At 35.2% G+C, this 20,603-nt stretch overlaps 1 protein-coding gene across 2 annotated transcripts in view; it reads left to right on the top strand.

The window, feature by feature from the left end:
* The first annotated feature begins 8,740 nt into the window (after positions 1–8,740).
* Larp4B (La-related protein 4B) overlaps positions 8,741–20,603 on the top strand; it is a 31,065-nt gene continuing 19,202 nt past the window's right edge. The window contains exons 1-2 of one of the 2 annotated variants that reach the window (XM_073982074.1): positions 8,741–9,485; positions 9,603–10,153. In XM_073982074.1, the coding sequence (XP_073838175.1) occupies positions 10,138–10,153 (16 nt within the window). In that variant the 5' untranslated portion in view covers positions 8,741–9,485; positions 9,603–10,137. Of the gene's footprint in view, positions 9,554–9,602; positions 10,154–20,603 lie in introns of both variants that reach the window. The other variant, XM_073982075.1, reaches the window with a different exon arrangement.

Raw genomic sequence — 20,603 nt, 5'->3', positions numbered from 1 at the left:
GTTCTACCTGCCCCTCTTTGTTAAAAGAAATCTGGCTCACGCACTGCTAATGTCAATTATTTCTTATGGCATTGAGGTTATATCAGGTACAACTGATGAACAGTTGAAGAGAGTAGAAAAGCTTTTTAATATGGTTGTCAGATTTGTTTACAGTTTGCGCAGAAGGGACCACATTTCTGCTCATGCGCACAATTTCTTAGGAGTACCTTTTAAAGTTTTTATCCAACAACGTGTTGTGTCTTTTCTTTATAAATCGATATACTTGGATCTGCCAGTATTACTTCGGGAACGATTTTCGTTTTCAAGATATACTCGTACAGATAATTCTGCCCATTTTTTCCACATCTTGGTTAGAAAATTCTTTTGTTGTTCGTGCTGCTCGGCTGTGGAATCACCTACCCAATGAGCTACGTAACTTCTCTTTCCCATGTTTTGAATTTCAGCGCAAGTTTGAAGCCTTTGCTATTAATAGTGGCTGATGGCTTGATATATGGCATTTTACTGAGTAGTATGTTGTTCTGAACACATGCTTTTTCGATCATGTTGAATTACCAGCAATAATTTTTTTTTTTTTTCCCGTGCGGGGTTTGCTAGATCCTCCATCGGGACCCTCCCATTGGCGAATTGGGGAACGTTCATCATACATTTCTATGGCGGACATCGGGGAAATAAAATACCCGGGGGTGACCAAAATCTAGCCTAAGGGTCGGCAGCTGGTCCCTTAGTACAAATGGCAGGCAGAGGCTGAGACAGCTGGAATGGCTGCATTTGAAATACAGAAGGCGCTGTGGGATCCACAACTTCGGCTTCTGCACAGCGAAAAACTTACACAACAGCGACTGTATCCACATTGGGCGGCTGTAAACAGCGTCTGACCCGAATCGAGCGGCTGAACACAGAAGGAAAACTATAAACCCTTCAGAAGGCAACGGGAAACCACTGAAGTACTCTTCCTTGAAAATCATACATTATGAAGCCTACAATACATAACACACGGCCCTCAGTCTCCGGCCAAACGAGGGTGCTAAGAATCCCCGGAGGTAAAACCAAACATAACCTAAAAATCGGAACCTGGAATGTAAGGAGTCTTTTTGAAATCGGAAAGCTTAATAACACCATAAGTGAGATGAAAAGGCTCAATATAGATATACTTGGAATAAGTGAAACATGGTGGGAAGAATGTGGAGATTTCAAGTCACAAAATACTCATGTAGTATACCACTCAGGGAATTTAGATGGACATCACCGAAAAGGCGTTGCAGTAATTATGAAAGACGGTATAGCTGCATGTGTTGCTGGATATGTTCCGATGTCAGACAGAGCTATGCTTGTTAAAATTGATGCTAGCCCACTTAATATAAATATTATACAAGTTTATGCCCCAACAAGTGATTCAAGTTCGGAGGAAATTGAGCAATTCTACCAAGAACTAGAACAGCTATTAAAAATGACAAAACCGCACGAAATAACCATAATACAAGGTGATTTCAATGCAAAAGTCGGAAATGATGAAATACGTGGCATTACAGGAAGATATGGACTGGGAACAAGAAACGATAGAGGGGACAGACTAGTGGAATTCTGCCAAGCACACAAAATGACAGTAACAAATACCCTTTTTCACCTACATCCAAGAAGGCTATATACTTGGAAATCTCCAAGAGACAATAAGGACAACATTATACGGAATCAAATCGATTATATAATAATAAACAGCCGATATTGCACAACTGTAACAAAATGCTCGACGTTCCCAGGAGCAGACGTTCCGTCTGACCACAACCTATTGTTGGCCAATTTAAAAATTAAAATCTCTGCCGTCCGAAAGACGAGAAAAAATCGAAGGCCAAAAATTAACGTAGAAAAACTTAAAGACCCCTTAATAAAAAGAGATATAAAAGAGCGGGTAAATTCCACGCTGCAGAACATCGATAGAGGCGACCTTGAAAATATTTGGAACAATATAAAATGCAAAATTAATTCAATTACAAGAAATAATTTAGGAAATCAACCCCAACAAAAACAAGAAGAATGGATTACTGACGAAATTAGGGAGCTTCGCTTAGAACGTAGTAAATATCGAAACACTAATTTTGAAAGATACTGGGAAATTAATAAGGAAATTCGCAATGCAACCAGAACAGCAAAAAATGCAATCTTACAACAGAAATGCCAAGAGATTGAAATGCTACAAAACATGCACGATGACTTTAACTTACACAAAAAGTTAAAAGAAGCTGCTGGAATACACAGGAATTCATCATCAGGAGTATTATTAGATGAAAATAATGAAGCTGCATTTGAAATATCCGACAGAAAACGAATTTGGAAAGATTACGTCACTAGGATGTTTACAGATGACGAGAGGTCAACATATGATTTTAATCAACCCGCTCTGACCGGAACTCATATAGAAAAGAACGAGGTCGAATACGCAATTGCTTCACTTAAAGATAGAAAAGCAGTTGGTCCCGACGAAATTCCCTCAGAAATTTTAAAGTTAATAGATGGAGAAAACATAGACATGTTAGTCACACTTTTTAACCACATATATGACAGTGGTCAATATCCACAAGACTGGCTAAAATCGATTTTCATAACCATACCAAAGAAAAAGAATGCAAAGAAGTGCGATGAATATAGGCTTATAAGTTTAATGAACCACACCCTAAAAATCTTCCTGAAAATTATCCATAGAAGAATTTATGCAAAATGCGAACTTCATATGGGCAAGTCACAATTTGGTTTCAAAGAAGGAATGGGTACCAGAGAAGCGCTACTAAGCATACATTCGCTGATCCAAAACTGTCGTGAAGTGCAAAAAGACGTTTTTATATGTTTCATAGATTATGCGAAAGCTTTCGATACTGTCCAGCACCACAAGTTAATCGATATACTACTATCAATTGGGATAGATGGGAAAGAAATTCAATGTATAAAAAATCTATACTGGAACCAAAATGCATGCATTGATGTTAACGGCGAACTCACCGACGAAATCGCAATATCAATGGGCGTCAGGCAGGGCTGTATATTATCGCCTCTTTTATTCAATATTTACTCCCAAAAAATATTCACGGAGGCCTTGCAAAACGAGAAAATGGGAATACGAACAAATGGTGTTCTTATAAATAACATACGATATGCAGACGATACGACAATTCTAGCAAGCAGTCTAAATGGCCTACAAAAAGCAATAGACAAACTTACAACGGTAAGCGAATTATATGGGCTTAAAATTAACATCACAAAAACAAAATACATGATTATCAGTAGAAAGAACACATATAATAACACATCGCTGACAATCCATAACACAGAAATTGGAAAAGTAACTACCTTCAAATATTTGGGAGTATTGATAAATGACAAATGGGACATATCACATGAAATTCGATGTCGAATAGAGATGGCCAGAGGAGCATTTTATAAATACAATAAATTACTAACAAGTCATGATATCGGGCTTCAAACAAAAGTTAGATTTGTGAAATGTTACGTATGGTCTGTACTACTATATGCAGCCGAGACATGGACAATTAAAGCCAAAGATGAAAAAAAACTAGAGGCATTTGAACTATGGATCTATAGAAGAATCTTAAAAATACCCTGGACCGATCGAGTAACTAACAATGAAGTTTTAAGAAGAATGAACGTGGATCGACAATTGATTAAAACGATAAAAAATAGGAAAATCTCATATTTCGGCCACATAATGAGAAATGATAAATACCGACTTATCCAAACAATTCTCAAAGGGAAAATTGAAGGAAGACCCAGTAGAGGAAGAAGAGAAATCTCCTGGCTTAAAAATATTCAAGATTGGACTGGCTACGATGACGAAAGGAACTTGTTTAGGGCGGCCAAAAATAGAGAACTGCCGACAATATAAACAACAAAAATATATATAAGAAAATATTTATATATTCTGAAATGTAATATAATTATTGTAAAACGATTTAATGTATGATCGCTTATATCCGAACAACGGATGGGCAAATAAAAGAAGAAGAATTTTTTTTTCTCTCAGTTCCACTTTTGATTCTTTTATAAGGCTGGGGAGCCTTTTTTTGCAATTTTTGCTTTAATAATTTTAACTTACATTGTGTAATATATATCTATATTTTCTTATCTCTTATCTATAAGTCATTTTGTAATATGAAATAATGTTGTAGTTTCATGCTGTGTTGCGATGCCAATTGGCCAATAGGCTTCTATCGCAACGTATAAATAAATAAATAAAAAATAAATAAACATGTTTGCTGAATATGACATTCGCCGCTTTAAGGACTATTTTAACGGAACTCAAATGCTATGTTTACATTTACGAAATCCACTCGATTTCATATGTCAAATCCATAGGTTAAACGTCAAATGAAATCCAATGGATTTCAGATGAGATTTCATTTGACGTTTGAGCTATGGATTTGAAAGATGAAATCGAGTGGATTTCGTAAATGTAACCTTAGCAAAACTTCTGAAAGTATACCAAGTATATGGCAGACTTCCGTGTCGTCATTTGCTTTGTGTTGTTTAAACTTCTAAATCACCCTTATTACGGTTGGCGTTGTCGTATCCAAAATTGCAAACTGGCGTATCGTAACGTCTAATTGGTATTATGTATGTATTTGTACAAAAAAGCAAAAATTTAAATTTTTAAGGAATTCTTTTGGTAACAAAAATTAATAGAATTATTAGTAGATCATTTTTAAACTATTAATTCAGAAGAACAACTAACCCTACAGTTTTTAAGATCAAAATAAGTGTTCGGCGTAGATGTTTTTGTGGTCGTTGTCGTAGGGATATTTTTGGTGCCACGTAACATTTACGACAACAACTTCTTTCTCATACAAAATTAAAAAATTTTCTTGTATATCATTTTTCATCACATAAAAAATGTAACTTACGACTATGACTACCGTAATAAGGGTGTATATTTCATTTCATCATGTTCTCGAAATTTTGATATTAAATTTTTTTGTTGCAGAAATTCGCCATCTACCTTTTTTATTGTGATAAGTGAAAAGTGTTGCAACGTTTCATACTTTTTTAGGCAAAAACTGGCTTGTATACCATGAGTACTGTGATTTCGATGTTGATTTCGCTGAAATCACAAAATGAGTTGATTTAATTTTTGTATGCGAAATCATGGTAAATTTGGCCTGATTTCTCGCGAAACGCCTCCGAAGTCACGAAACGATGCAGAATGTAAACCAAGCACTACTGTTGAAGATTTCTGTTGTTTCCATATTGATAAGCTCCTTTATAATAGTTTTTAGAAGTTGTATTTGATTGTAGAGGATGGAATATGAAAAATTTTTTTCACGTTTCTCTGCCACTGATACTTGATTTTAAGAAAATGTCTCACTCTATCGGAAAGGGGTAATTTTCCGCCTTTCAATTCAATTTTTTGTGAGTGCATATTGTGGTGAACTTGAGAAAATCCGTAAGATTTCAAACAAGTTTTAGGTTTGACAATCAATACATGAACTCAACTGTCCTGTCAAGTGTAAGCGCAGGGTAAATCAAGTTTAAGTTTGAAAGATGGGGCATTATAAAACAAAACAAAAAAAAATTAGTCGATTGTGGCAATATCTATTTACCAGTAGTGGGATTCTCTAGTGCATTTTTTGGTTACCGACAAAAATCGGTCAAATTAAAACGCAAAATTATGAATGAAAAGTTCAAATAAAAGTTGACATCACTGTTGCTATCGGTAGGACTTTCCGACTACTTTTTATTGGTCGCCAACTTACCGAATAATATCGTTAATTACCGAAATTATAAAGCGCTCGGCACATACGGTGCGTTCTGCGTCGCGCTACAACAACCACATGAAAAATGTGTAAGTGATGCCAAGTTTTTTGAAAAACAACAACATGGCTGGCGCATTAAAGTTAAACATAATTTAACTGTTTTGGGACAACGCGTGTCCCAACGTGTCACTAAACGGACCGTATGTGCCGAGCGCATAAGCATTTTAATTTTAACGATTTTTGTCGATAACCAAAAATGCGTTAGAGAAACCCACTACAGGGGCTGGATTCCTGTTCTATGAAAATTTGAAATGAAAAATATTTCCTTTATAATTTTTTTCATTTGACAGTTTTCTCCTTTAAAAAAGTTTTCATTTCACATTTTCATAGAAACAGAATTGAGCCCCAGGTCACGTAAGAGGTTCTTTACACTAGCTATCAATGTCATATGACTCCAAATAAAAACATTCCATATGTACCCACGCAGGCAATGTGGAGACGTAATTTCACTGCAATTTTGCTGGTGTGGACGCAAAAAGTAAATGGCGTAATAAAAATCCCCAATATTGCACACATTAGCGACTGTATAACGATGGAAAATTTCAGCACATATGACATTGATAGATAGTTTAAACAACACCAACTCTATTTTGGCCGAAAATTCTTCAATATGTCAAAATGTTTGTTTACGTTTCCATACAATTTATTCACAATAACAAAAATTGGACAGATTGAAACCATTCAGCTGGTCCATGATGAAATAATAAGGTGGCGTAAAACGTCCAGCTGATTGGTTTCAATCTGTCACATTTTTTGTTATTGTGAATAAATTGTATGAAAACGTAAACAAACATTTTGACATATTGAAGAATTTTCCGCCAAAAATGAGTTGTTGTTGTGCTAGTTACGTGACCTGTTAAATAGATCTTGAGCTGGTCGTTTTACGCCACCTTATAATTTCATCATGGATTGCATACCGGCATACCTTGTAGTTTTTTACACCTTGAATGCAACTCTTCATAAAACCTGCAACAGAACTGAAGGGAATTGAAACGATTAAATAATTCGTTCCATTCCATATTGTTTCTTTAGATTTTTTGGAGAAGTGATGTCAACAAACAGTTTCTTTTACCTTTAATATAGAAAAAGGCGTTCATAAATGAAAAAGTGCAACTCGATCTACTACATGTGAATTTATAAGTCCCGGTCCACACTTGCGTGAATTTCAATAAAAAATTTCATGAAATTAGGCGTTCTTAAATCGAATTCCCCACTACAGCAATTTTATGATTATACTCACTATGGAAGTCGATCTAGAGACGCATAATTTCATGCAATTTTTTCAATGAAATCACTCTAGTGTGGACCGGGACTAAGCAAGTGCGATAGAAGCTGAAAAATAGAAGATGAAAAGCGAAAGGCTCTAACTTAATCCTGCTATTTTTGTCAATTCATTAATCACAAATTACTTTCTTCTTCACTAGTTATTTTCGATGGAAGAAATCAACCATTGTTTTGTTTTTTTCAAAATATTCTGACATAATCCCATTGTTGTTGTTTAAATATTTCAAAACTAATTTATTAGTGGAGAAAGTTTGGCATTGTTCGCCAATTTTATTTAATTGCTGTAGTGGGTAACTTGATCTAAGCACCCCTATAAAATGGGAAAGTTTTTAGTGCAAGTTTCAGGGTGTGGCATAAGACTAAGAGTGCATGATTTCATGAAATTTACTTCGCTGCGTGGCAGATTGCTAAGTCCCATGGTATAAGTAAAGAGGTAGATTTAAATGAAAAAAATCTATAGAACCCTTGTTTTTCTTGAATTCTTAAAACTTCAAAATAAAAGCAACAAGTGGGTTTGTTTACAATGTATTTTTTGAGCATTTTATAAAAAACGCTAAGAATGAATGAAGAGTTAAGTTTTCTCCACATAATCGAGTTGTGAATATGATAAACTGATTGTTTCAATGTAAATCTTACCAATTTCTTCCATACAAATGGTCTAAAAACAATTTTAAAAATCATTGAATTCGATTGTTTTTAAAATTGTTTGGCATATTATTCAAACACCACACACACATATACAGTTTGTTTATATTGTTTTGAAGTTTTAGGCATACTCGAATGAAAAAATTTAAATTGACACAAAGCTTTGGCTAACCTTTCTTATTAAACCATGCTAAGTCCCCGTTTACACTTAAGAGAATTTCATAAAATTAGGCGTTCTTAGATCGAATTCCTCACTACAGCAATATCATGATTTTACTCTACTATAAAATCGATCTAGAAACGCATTATTTCATTAATTTCTAATGAAACTACTCTAGTGTGGACCGGGACTAAGAACGCCTAATTTCATGAAATTTTTTCAATGAAATCACTCTAGTGTTGACAGGGGCATAGCTACCAAATATGTCCGGTCAACACCAAAGCGATTTTAGGGGTAGTTTACACTATATGTAAATGTCATATGACACGAAATAAAAACATTCCATATCTACCCACGCAGGCAATGTGGAGACGTAATTTTATTACATTTTTGCTGGTGTGGACGCACAAAGTAAATGGCGTAAGGAAAATCCCCAATAATGCACATATTAGCGACTATATAATGATGGAAAATTTCATGTCATGTGACATTTACATATAGTGTAAACTACCCCTTAATGATATTACTCTACTATGTCTCGGTCCACACTAGAGAGATTTCATTGATAACATTTCATGAAATTATGCGTTCTTAGATCGAGTTCCATATTAAAGCAATTTTATGAAATTGCTGTAGTGGGGAAATCAATCTAGGAATGCCTAATTTTATGAAATTATTTCCCAAAAAACACTCTCGTGTGGACCGGGGCTGTGGAACTCGTTCTAGTTACGCATAATTTCATGAAATTTTTTCAATAATAATAATCGCAGAAAAAATTAACGCCAATATCAAAATATATCCGCCTAATTATTTTTACGCTGGTGTTGACATCACTAACACGAACGGTACGAACGAGAACAATTGACAATTGAGGCGAAAGTTAAAGTGACACGACGGAATCTTACTTCAATGGTCTTAATAGTTAAAGAAAAATTAATTTTTCGGAATATTTACTGCGGAGAAATACTAAAATTTTATGTACTGATAAAAATGGATAGAAGATTTCATTATACAGATTGAAATAATACGACTTGCAAACATTGTTTAAACATTTTAGCCCCAATCAAAACCACAAGGCAGTGTGATTTGTGAGGAATGAAAAAATATTTGTGAAAAAGGTGGTGGTGAATTTGCAAATTAGAAAAAAGTTATTCCACAAGCCAACAACAACAAGAAGAAAAACAAGAAGGGGAAACAAAATTAAAACCCTGATACGGATACATATTGTCGTGTGTGATGTTGTGTATCGTGCGAGAAGAAAGTGAAACCGACAAAAAGTCAAATAAAACAAATTAAATAACTTATTTTTTAAATCGCCACAATTAAATCGGAAAAAATCATTGGTAAAATTACAAAAGTCATTGGGGAAGCACACGCAAGAAAAAAGGAAGAGAAAGAGAACGAAAAATAGATAAGAGCAAAGTGAAGAGTGTGTTTCGGATTTGACATTTACGAAAATCGAAAGAAGTGAAAGAAGAGGCAAAAGCCAGCTAAAAGCATACGAAAAAAGAATACAGTGCACAATATTGAATGAATAAAAATGTATAAGGCCAGCGGAAAAATGGAAATAAAATAAAAAAGTAATTCGACCGATTAATTGGATGAAAATTTAATCCGCATACGTTTGGAAAGAAGTTCCAAATTCGTGGTAAATTAAAAATTAACAAAATGATTTCTTTTCCTTGTTGAGTAATTAGTTCGTTTCTCCAACAACAACACATACAATAAATACAAAGAAGAAAGGACTCGCAAAAACGCCAAGTTTTTTTCTTTGAGGGTACGTACGTCGATCGTACGTACACCCTTGTTGTCATCGTTCGCCAAGCAAAATCGAAACATCAGCTAAACAGCAGTCGCCAGCTAGCCGGACGGACTCACAGGCACTGGCATTTTCTTAACCATTTTTGCTATTTTGCCACATAACACAAGCCAGCCAGCAAACCGCCGTGGTGTGGTGGAGTAAAGGTGCAGGGTGCAACACAGCAAAGAAATAGATCTAAAATAAAGTGAAAATAAGCAAAGCTCCACCTAAAAAGCTACGAAAATATCATCATCGTCGTCGCCTCAACTATCAACATACAACCAACCAACATTGCTGTTGTTTTTCTATGAACACACCACACTCTTTATTTCAAAGAAAAGAGTGTGCTAATCAAAAAAGAAGCAACTAACCGAACAACAAAATTAAATATAAATCTCTATTTAATTCTGCAATAACATCTTTATAACACAATGGATTATTTTCTGGGTTCGTAAAAAATCGTATAAAACAATCCCTTTTTATTCAATTTCTCAATTTATGTGTTGTATGTACCTATATATGTATGAAATATTTACAGCGAGTAAAATTAGTTTTTATTTCTTTTCCGTATTGCAATTATTGTGTAATGTCGCTATATTTTCTTTACAAAACATATGCAAAGGAAAAAACGAAAAGAAAAACATGTGTCACTTTTCATTTAATTTTATTCCTATCCTTACATTTCTTGTTCGTGTTTGTCGGCTATTTTGTTATCTATCTTTTGTTTACGAGTTTCGTCCTTCTTATTTCTTTAAAAAAGACATAGTAGTACATATGCTGCCAGTGTGCGAGCTAGACAATCAAATGAACCTGTACAAATCATATGGAAAGAATTGTAGTGCCAGAGTTCAGATACTCTAGTTACTTGGAAACTATCGGTTGCATCACTGTTCCTAGTTAAGTGTCCAAATACACATTTTGCGAAATTTCACCTAGTTGTTACGCCCCCCTCATATCTCCTGGAAATATTTATCAAAGGTTGTGGTACCTATTATTACTTGTTTCATATTTAGAGTGATATTAGTATTCTTTAACAAATTATAGAACGACCCTAACGATATTAATGTTGTCTTCCATAAGTACATACTTCCCGAGATATGGATCTTTAAAGTTCTGTAAATACCAATGGTAGTTCTCATATTTTTACAGCCGACCAAGCCGCAATATGGGTATCATTGTAAAGCCCTGGAGGTCTTGATTGCAACTACGGGTGTTGGAAAAAATTTCCCTTAAAATTCCGGCAGAAGGACGGCAACCCAAGAAACGAACTTTAAACTATTAAACCCCGTGTTGTAAGGTCTTAAATTCCCGGCCGAATGCCGGCCACTTAAACTTCTAATTTTCAAATGAAAGTTAACTGCCGGTTTTACAATGATACACATTAGTCCGGGGCGATTTGTATGGGAGGGAGGGGGTGGGTGGAACCTTAATGGGCGCGTCGCGTTTCTGATTCGCATATGTATACGGCAAAAATCGAGCCTCCCGATTTTGACATGAAGTTTTTATTCACGTTTTTGGATATTTTAGCATATAACAGCCAAACCATTAAGATTTTCGATCTAACACCAAGACAAAAGTTGTAGCCAAGACAATAATTAATAACTCTCTATTACATCGCAAAGGCATTGGAACGCTCTTTCAGGCCGGTTTGACTTTGAGACAGTTTTTCGGAAAATATCGATAAATGACTCTGTGCTACAACAGTTGACAAGATAAATATGCAAGCGTTCTGATGCAACAATTCTATCGTGTTGCGGACAACGAAAAAATATTTTGGTTCGTTTCGGCCACTCAGTTTTATTGGTTTATAACGGTAAAAGTAGTGAAAAATTTAAACGGGTATAAATTATTTTTTCACAACGTATTTCATTGTTCCTTTTTCCTTTTAAAAAGGTGAATAATTTATTTCAAATAAGCTATTATTTTCCAAAACGATTAATAAATGGATATGTTATAGTGGTTGAAGTGTGAATATCTCAAACATTCCATCATGAAGAACAATATACTTATTGAGGCTATGCGAAAAATTATTTGCTAATTTTTAGTGTATTTATAAATAAAACACGCTAACTTAATTTTTTTAATTATTTTTTTATTTTTACAGTGTTTTATTTAACTTGCTTTGGTGTCCGTTTTCATTTTTAACAAAGTTGCAGTAGACCAATCGAACTGAAACTTTGCACACTTTTCAGATTTGGATGACAATACATGAATTTGAAACCAAATCAATATGGGTCCATTTTTTCCTATAGCCCCCATATAGCGGTAACACCCGATTTAGTTCTAATCTAGTAACTCATTTTTAACACAGTTGCAGTTGACCAATAGAACTGAAACTTTGCACACTTTTCAGATTTGGATGACAATACCTGAATTTGAAACCAAAACCAATATGGGTCCATTTTTTCCTATAGCCCCATATAGCGGTACCACCCGATTTCAGTTGTTTTGATGATCTTGTCTTAATTTTTTGTCCGTATTTGCTGTAACTTGGCATTCAGAGTTCCCAATTATACAGAAACTCCCCCACCAACAATTGTGGACACCACTCGATTTCAGGGAATTTAAAGTTTTTATCTACATTTTCGATCTAAATTGACTGTAATCTGGTTATGGACTTCTCAGTGGTCAAAAAAAAATTATTCACTAAAAAGTTAAAAATAAAAATAATTTAAAAAAATTAAGTTTCAGCGTTTTATTTATAAATGCACTTAAAACTAGAAAATAAGTTGTCGCTTAGCCTGAAGAAGTACATTCTTCTTCATGATGGAATGTCTCAAATAAAACGCTTGCATTTAAATTAAAAATTGTGGCAAAATTAAACGGCAAGAATTTTATTTAAGAGATTCCATTGAAAACCCTATACCTGAAATCAGATGGTACCGCCCCATGTCCACAATTTTTTTGTGGAAGTTTATGTACCATTGGGAACTCCAAATGCCAAGTTACAACCAAAAAATTAAGAATAAAATCCTCGAAACTCGATACGATGTAAAGGAGACAACTCATAAAAAAAAAAATATTTCTAACTAGCAGAATCCGGTCCGCGTTGCCGGCCCGTCGTAATGAGTTTAAATGACAACTTTTAATCGACTTTATGCTTGACAATTCAAAAATATTTATTTTCTACCTCACTTCTTCGGCCCATTGTCAAACCGAAGAGGATTTTAAATTTATCAACAGATTTTGTCTGCTGATTTAGGATTTATTATAGTCCATGCCCCTGTCCTTATCCAAAACATTTTCTCAATATTGCATGAAATTAGATTCAGAAGTTTTGGAAAAGTAATGTATTGAAAAGGGTGAGCGTGGTCATCAGCTTTTAAGATATAGTATATTTAAAAAAGTGGGCGTGGTCCGGTATTTTGGCTCCAAATATGTGCCTAGGATACACACAACCCCACTACCCTTACATAACAAAGGCAAACATTGATCTTTTACTGCAAATTGGAAATTGGTTCAGTAGTATTGGAAATATAACACATTTAAAAAACAGGCGTGGTCGGTTCTTTAGACCCCAAAGAAGTTCCTAGATTTAAATTTTTATTTATTTTAAATTTTTAAACCGATACATGCGTAATTTTAGCAAATATAAAATATCGCATAGGTGAGGTACCCCGCCCCTCTCGATTTTAATAACATATGTTATTGTTTCGTTTTCGGGACCATCCCTGTACATTCCCTGAAAATTTCAGGAAAATCGGTTCTGTAGTTTTTGCAGAAAAAATTGAAAATTAAAACAAGTGGACGTGAAAAAATGTTCTTTGACGGCTTTTGATTTTTATTCCTAGGGTTATGGCGTTTTTTAACCCTTTCGGTGCTTTTGATCAGAAAAATATATTTTTCCAATTTTATATATACTTAAGCCCACTATATGAATAATCAAAACTAATTTTTTAACATTTTGTTTGGAAAAGTGGTTTTTGGACACTATGCCATATGGCATAGAATGTATTTAAAGGAAAAAATCAAAACTAAAATATTCAAGTTTTTAATTAAATTTCATCTTATAGAAGACCAGGAGGCCTTATAGAAGAGGAAGAGGTCTTCTTATAGAAGAGCAGGACGTCTTCTCATAAAAGAGCAGAAGGTCCTCTCATAGAAGGGCAGGATGTCTTCTCCTGGAAGAGCAAAAGGTCGTCTCATAGAAGGACAGGATGTTTTCACATAGAAGAGCAGGACGTTTGCATATAGAAGGGCAGGAGGTCTTCTTTAGAAGAGCAGGAGATCTTCTTATAGTAGAGCAAGAGGTCTTCTTATAGAAGAGCAGGAGGTCCTCTCCTTGAAGAGCAGGAGGTCCTCTTCTTGAAGAGCAGGACGTTTGCATATAGAAGGGCAGGACGTCTTCTGATAGAAGAGCAGGGCGTCTTTTCATATAAGAGCAGGACGTTTGCATATAGAAGGGCAGGAAGAAGAGAAGGAGGACTTCTTATACAAGAGCAGGAGGTCTGCTCATAGAAGAGCAGAGCGTCTTCTCGTAGAAGAGAAGGACGTTTGCATAAAGAAGGGCAGGAGGTATTCTTATAGAAGAGAAGGAGGTCTTTTTACATAAGACAGGAGGTCTGCTCATAGAAGAGCAGGACGTCTTTTCATAGAAGAGCAGGACGTTTGCATATAGAAGGTGGGAGGTATTCTTATAGAAGAGAAGGAGGTCTTCTTATACAAGAGCAGGAGGTCTGCTCATAGAAGAGCAGGACGTTTGTATATAGAAGGGCAGGAGGTATTCTTATAGAAGAGAAGGAGGTCTTCTTATATAAGAGCAGGAGGTCTGCTCATAGAAGAGCAGGGCGTCTTCTCATAGAAGAGCAGGAGACCTTCTTATAAAAAACCAGATGGTCTTCTCATAGAAGAGCAGGGGCCCTTCTTATAGAAAAGCATAAGATCTTCTCATTGAAGACCAGGAGGTCTACTTATAGAAGACATGAATGTTTTTCATAGAATATCTGGAGGTCTACTATTAGAAGATTTGGGGGTCTTCACATAGAAGGTCTTCTTATAGAATATCTGGAAGTCTTCTTTTAGAACATTTAAAGCCTCTTATAGAAGACCTAGGTCTTCTTATAGAAAACCTAGGGTCTTCTTATGGAAGATTTGAGGCCTTCTTATAGAAAAACTGGAGGACTTCTTATAGAAGACCTGAATGTCTTTATATAGCAGATCTGAAGGACTTCTTATAGAACACCTGAATTTCATCCTATAGAAGGGCTGGAGGTCAGCTTGTAGAAGACGTGGGGGCCATCTTATATAATATCTGGAGGAGTTATTTTAGAAAATCTGCAAGAATTGTTATAATTCATCTGGAGGTTTTCCTATGGTGGATCTGGAGGTTTCCTTATAGAAGACCTGGAAGTCTTCGTATAGAAGACCTGGAGGTCTACTTATAGAAGATCTGGAGGTCTTCTTATAGAAGACCTGGAGGTCTATTTATACAAGATCTGGAGGTCTTCTTATAGAAGATCTAGGGGTTTTACAATAGAAGATCTGGGAGTCAAACAAAGTGAAACTTTTCCGTTGGGAAAAATCTATGCATAGTATGAAATATAAAAAATCTGGCAGCTCCATTGAACTATATTTCGGATCTTTTTTTCGTTTTTATTATTAAGGCAATGATTATCTACTAGATTAAATACAAAAAGTTAACAAAAAAATATTTTTGTTAATAAAATATATAAAATTATAAGATGGTATTTTCATGCAAATTTTAAATCGAACGAGGAGCGCTTGCTCTTTGAGACATAACAATGTATAGGGTCCACCAATCAAAAATTTTTGTCGAATTATTTTTAGATAACACTTAAGGGAAAAATACAAAATTATTAAAAAAAGAGTGCCCATAAGTATTTTGCCTTAAAACGGGCTTCAAAAACTGGTTATGCCATATGGCATAGAATCACCGAAAGGGTTAAATATGGCAAAGGAAAGTACCCCGCCCCCTTCGAAATTAAAAAAAAATATGCATCCTATTTTCACCGGGGGTCATTCCTGTACATTCCCTGAAAATTTCAGGAAAATCGGTTCAGTAGTCTTTTGTAGAAGAGATTAAAATTGGAAATTAAAATATGGGCGTAAAGTGGGCGTAACAAATTTTCTTTGAACAAAGACCTAAGTCGGGTTATGGCGAACATTTCACAAAAATAATTATCCAAATCGGTCCAGCAGTTCTCAACAGATGCCATTACCAACGAACGACATTTGATTTTTATTTATAAATATATAGCATTTTAAAGAAATAGGGAATAAGGGAAGTATCCCGCCCCTCCGAAATTTAACAAAATTTTTAGCGCATTTTAACCGGGGTCATTTCCGATAATTTCAGAAAAATCGGTTCAGTAGTTTTTGTAGAAAAGATAAAAGAGTCGGGTTATGGTGAACATTTCACAAAAAGAATTATCCAATTGATCCAGCTGTTCTTAACTGATGCCGTTACCAACGAATGATACCGCTCCATTCGAAGTTCAACACAATTTGTAGCTCATTTTAACCGGAGACCATCCCTGTACATTCCAATTTTAGAAAATAGGCTCAGTAGTTTTTGTAGAAAAGATAAAAATTGAAAAAAGAGGGCGTGGTCAAATGTTCATTGTATAAAAACCTATGTCGGGTTATGGCGAACATTTCACAAAAAGAATTATTCAAATCGGTCCAAGGTGTGTTACGATAACTATTAAATGTAAGTCCCAAGACATAAACCACTCTGTTAACATGTTAGTTAGCAAAGCGTTAACAGCGCATTAACAGAGGAATTGCATAATTGATTTTGAAATTTATTTATTTACTCAATTCAGCCTAAAAAGTATCTAAAAGGACACTTTTCACTAATTTATATTGTTTACCAAGTAAGGCCGTCTCTATGGTTATTTACATCTTGTATGTAGTACCTGAAGTGTAGTGGTAGGTCCTTTGAGTCCTATGTCCACAAAGACAATTCTGCCAGGACAAAATGGATACCGATGGAGTGATAGTGATGAGTAGCATCGACTGAAACAAAAAAAAAAAAAAAAAATAGTGGAAAAGTTCAGCTAGTTTCAGCTAGTGGGGACGGTTATTTTAAGTCCTGCGTCCACAAGGACAATTCTGCCGGGTCAAGATTGGTACCAATGGAATGCTACTGGAGAACATCATCGACTGAAATAATAAAACAGTTGAAATGTTCAGCTAGTTTCCGAGATATTTGCGATTTTGTGAGGTGCCCCTCAATCAGGACAGTTATTTTAAGGTTGCGTCCACAACGACAATTCTGCCGGGTCAAGATGGGTACCAATGGAATGCTACTGGAGAACATCATCGACTGAAATAATAAAACAGTTGAAATGTTCAGCTAGTTTCCGAGATATTTGCGATTTTGTGAGGTACCCCTCAGTCAGGACAGTTATTTTAAGACCTACGTCCACAAGGACAATTCTGCTGGGTCAAGATGGGTACCAATGGAAGGTCAGATAATTTTCGAAAAATTTGGCCATTTTGATAAGGACCCCTCAGTCAGGACGGTTATATTAGTTTTGCGTCCATAATGACAATTGTGCCGCGACAAAATGGGTACCAATGTAATGCTATTGATGAGTAGCTTCAACTAAAATAAAACAGTGGAAAAGTTCAGCTAGATTTCGAGATATCCGACTATTTTTGAAGGTACCCCTCAGTCAGGACGGTTATTTTAAGTTCTGTGTCCACAAGGACAATTCTGCCGGGTCAAGATGGGTACCAATGGAATGCTATTGATGTGTAGCATTGACCGAAAGCATAAAACAGTGGAAATTCTCAGCTAATTTTCGAGATATTTGAGACAAAATGGGTACAAGCGTAATTCTATTGATGAGTAGCATCAACGACCCAATATGATTTTTTGTTTGTTTTATTTTTAATAAATTATATTAAAAATAAGATTTCATAACAAAAATATTGTTGTTGGTTGAAACAATGGCTTCTTTACCGGTGAGTTGTTTGAGTTGGGTGCTGTATAACTTTTCAAATTGTTTTCCAAACTTTTTCTGCGAACGAATCTAGAGTGTATATCGGAAATATGAGCCCCAACTAGTTCTTGGAAGTTCCTATTCGCATTATTTTTAAAGTTTCCCCAACGTTTTTAATGTGCCTCAAGGGGTTTACACCTGGATGAATTGTGTTTACCAATATTCGGTTGTTTAACTTTTTTATTATTCCACTTTCCGAATGAATACCTAATCATTTTAATTTTTATATAATGAAAATTTTTGATTTGAGAACATGGGCAAATTGGTAGGAGATGCACCCTGTTAGGATAACAAATGGCATTTTTTTTTCAAAAATGACACTACAATACAACAAATTTAAGTCAGATAATTAATACCGATAAGACTAAAATTGTTAATATCCCGTTGTTGCTTTTGTTTTGCACTCCCCATTCTCAATGATCAGTCAATATTGTTGTTGTTATCCCATCCAACTTTAAAGTACAGAAACAACTTGTTAAAAGCTTGGAATGATGCTTAAATATGTCATGTACCAAGAACCTCAACACGATATTAATGTTATGCATTTTAATGCACAAGGCATAACAAATCCCGTTTCTATTTTACAGTTGGATTATGTAATAAATGAAAGACAACTCACTATATTGCTGTTCAATGAGACTTTTCTAAAAGCAACCCACAAAATTATACTTCGAAATTACACAATTTATAGAGAAGACAGACTACGACGTGGTGGAGGCATGCTAATAGCTGTAAACAACACCATTCCTCATCAAAAATTGCCTAAAATCCCAATCTTTCTATCACTGTAAACATAAACAAACGACCAGTCAGACTCACTTCAGCCTACTGTCCAAAATACTCAGCACATTTTATTAATGATATAAACAATTTAACAAGCGGTTCAAATGACTTCTTCTTGGAGATCTAAATACTCGTCATATTATGCCAACTCATTGAAATCAAAATAACACTGCTGGAAGACGTTTATTCGATCATCAATTGGTGCTAATTTTTATATTCATTATCCGAATGGTTTCACTCGACACACGCAGCGTCAGTCACCACGGTTGCCATCCGTTGTTGTTATTATGCTCAAGAATTCTGTACTCTAATTCTCAGAAATTATAACGCATTCGACTATTTTAAAATCTGATCACGTTTCAATAACCTGTACTGGGACTCCATACATCGATATGTCAACAACACAATCCAAAAGCACCATCGACTGATACCATAAAATAGTGGAAAAGCTCAGCAAGTTTTCGAGATATTTGGCCATTTTGGTAAGGACGCCTCAGTCAGGACGGTTATTTTAGTCTTGCGTCCATAAAGACGATTCTGCCGAGACAAAATGGGTACCAATGTAATGCTATTGATGAGTAACATCAAGTGAAATAATCCAAAAGCACCTCGAAAATCCAGTAGTAACCTCTCTCAATGTAGACGGAATAATAAAAGAACTAACAACAATAATGCAAACTGCAGAGAACTTAATTCCGATGTGTGAGAAATGCTACTGGCAGAAACGACTCTTTCCACTAACACTGTCTTTAATTGGACAAATAAGAAGATTCCGGTTCCAGTTCATCAGGTCAAAAGAATAGTAAACATCATTACAAAATATAAAAGGGAACGGAAAAGCACAGGAATAGTTTTCCTAGACATTGAGAAGGCATTTGATTCAATATGGCACAACGGTTTAATCTTTAAGCTTCACAAGTTCGGTTCCCTGTTTATTTTCAAAAGATTATACACAGTTTTCTTCAGAACCGAAGCTTTGCTGTACATATCGACGATCAACGATCAAATGAAAAACCAATTAATGCAGGTGTACCGCAAGGGTCTGTGTTATCCCCGATTTTATATTCGAAATACACGTCACATTTCAAATTACTTTAAAATCATTCTGCTGCTTTGTATGCTGATGAAACAGCAATCATCAACAATAGAAACCTTTCGATCATGTGACCCCTGGGAAATAGCTTTCCACATATCAAAAATTCTTTATGGAACAAATAAACTTATTGTAAGAAGTAACTTTGTGCATTCTGGTATCGTATCACACCAAGCTTAAATAATAATATTGTTTCACAAACATCCTAGAAGGGATAAAGGAGACTTCTCTCATATCAATGAGTGAGTGTACCCCGATTCATATTCGCTCAATGATATGGGACCAACAGCTTATCTCCGAGTCTGAACGGCATGTCCTAAGACACCACTTGTAGAGAAGTTTTACATGGCTGAAATACTCAGAAAATGTCACAAACCTTACTGGAGGATACTTTGCCACCGTTGAAAATTCGATTTTGCCTGTCTGGGGAATCGTTTTGAAAAAAGGTGGCAAAGCGACTCATTCTGCAATGTTTGTATAAAAATCCTATTGGACAATTAAAACGTTAGGGCACCATGTAATTTGCAATAATGCAAAAACTGGGAATGGTGCAAATTTGGTTCTGTAAACAAAACCCATTATATATTAGGCAGTAGGCCGTTATATATTGAAGACACGTAGATCAGTAGATCTATTTCCATATGTAGTCTACTTTGCCGGTGTTTTTTTTATAATTTTTTTCCTCAACGAGGGGTGATACTCGTCTCTATACTTTAGTTCCCAGCAAAATAAATTGGAAGTAGTGCAATGTAGACTACTTCTTTCACGGCATGTTTTTATGCAGTTCAAACGGTGTCGTGAAAAAGGCACTCCATTCCTCACATATTAACCGCATTTGGATGCAATCCAAAGAATCACATCCATTTGTCACATTTTAACAACATCCGGAGGCATTTCAACGGAGTCGTGAAAAAGGCACTCCATTCACTACATTTTATTAGCAGTTGTTAGAGATCCCTACATGTACATAAATCAGTTTGTACATCTCTACATTTCCAAAAAGAGATAATCGTGTTAACATTTCCAAACATTTGTTAATACAAACTAAATA

This window comes from Musca autumnalis, unplaced genomic scaffold (genome assembly GCF_047663935.1).
Source record: "Musca autumnalis isolate F117 unplaced genomic scaffold, ASM4766393v1 scaffold_4, whole genome shotgun sequence".
NCBI classification, from domain to species: Eukaryota; Metazoa; Arthropoda; class Insecta; order Diptera; family Muscidae; genus Musca; species Musca autumnalis.
This window is presented reverse-complemented; position numbering and strand designations above follow the sequence as displayed.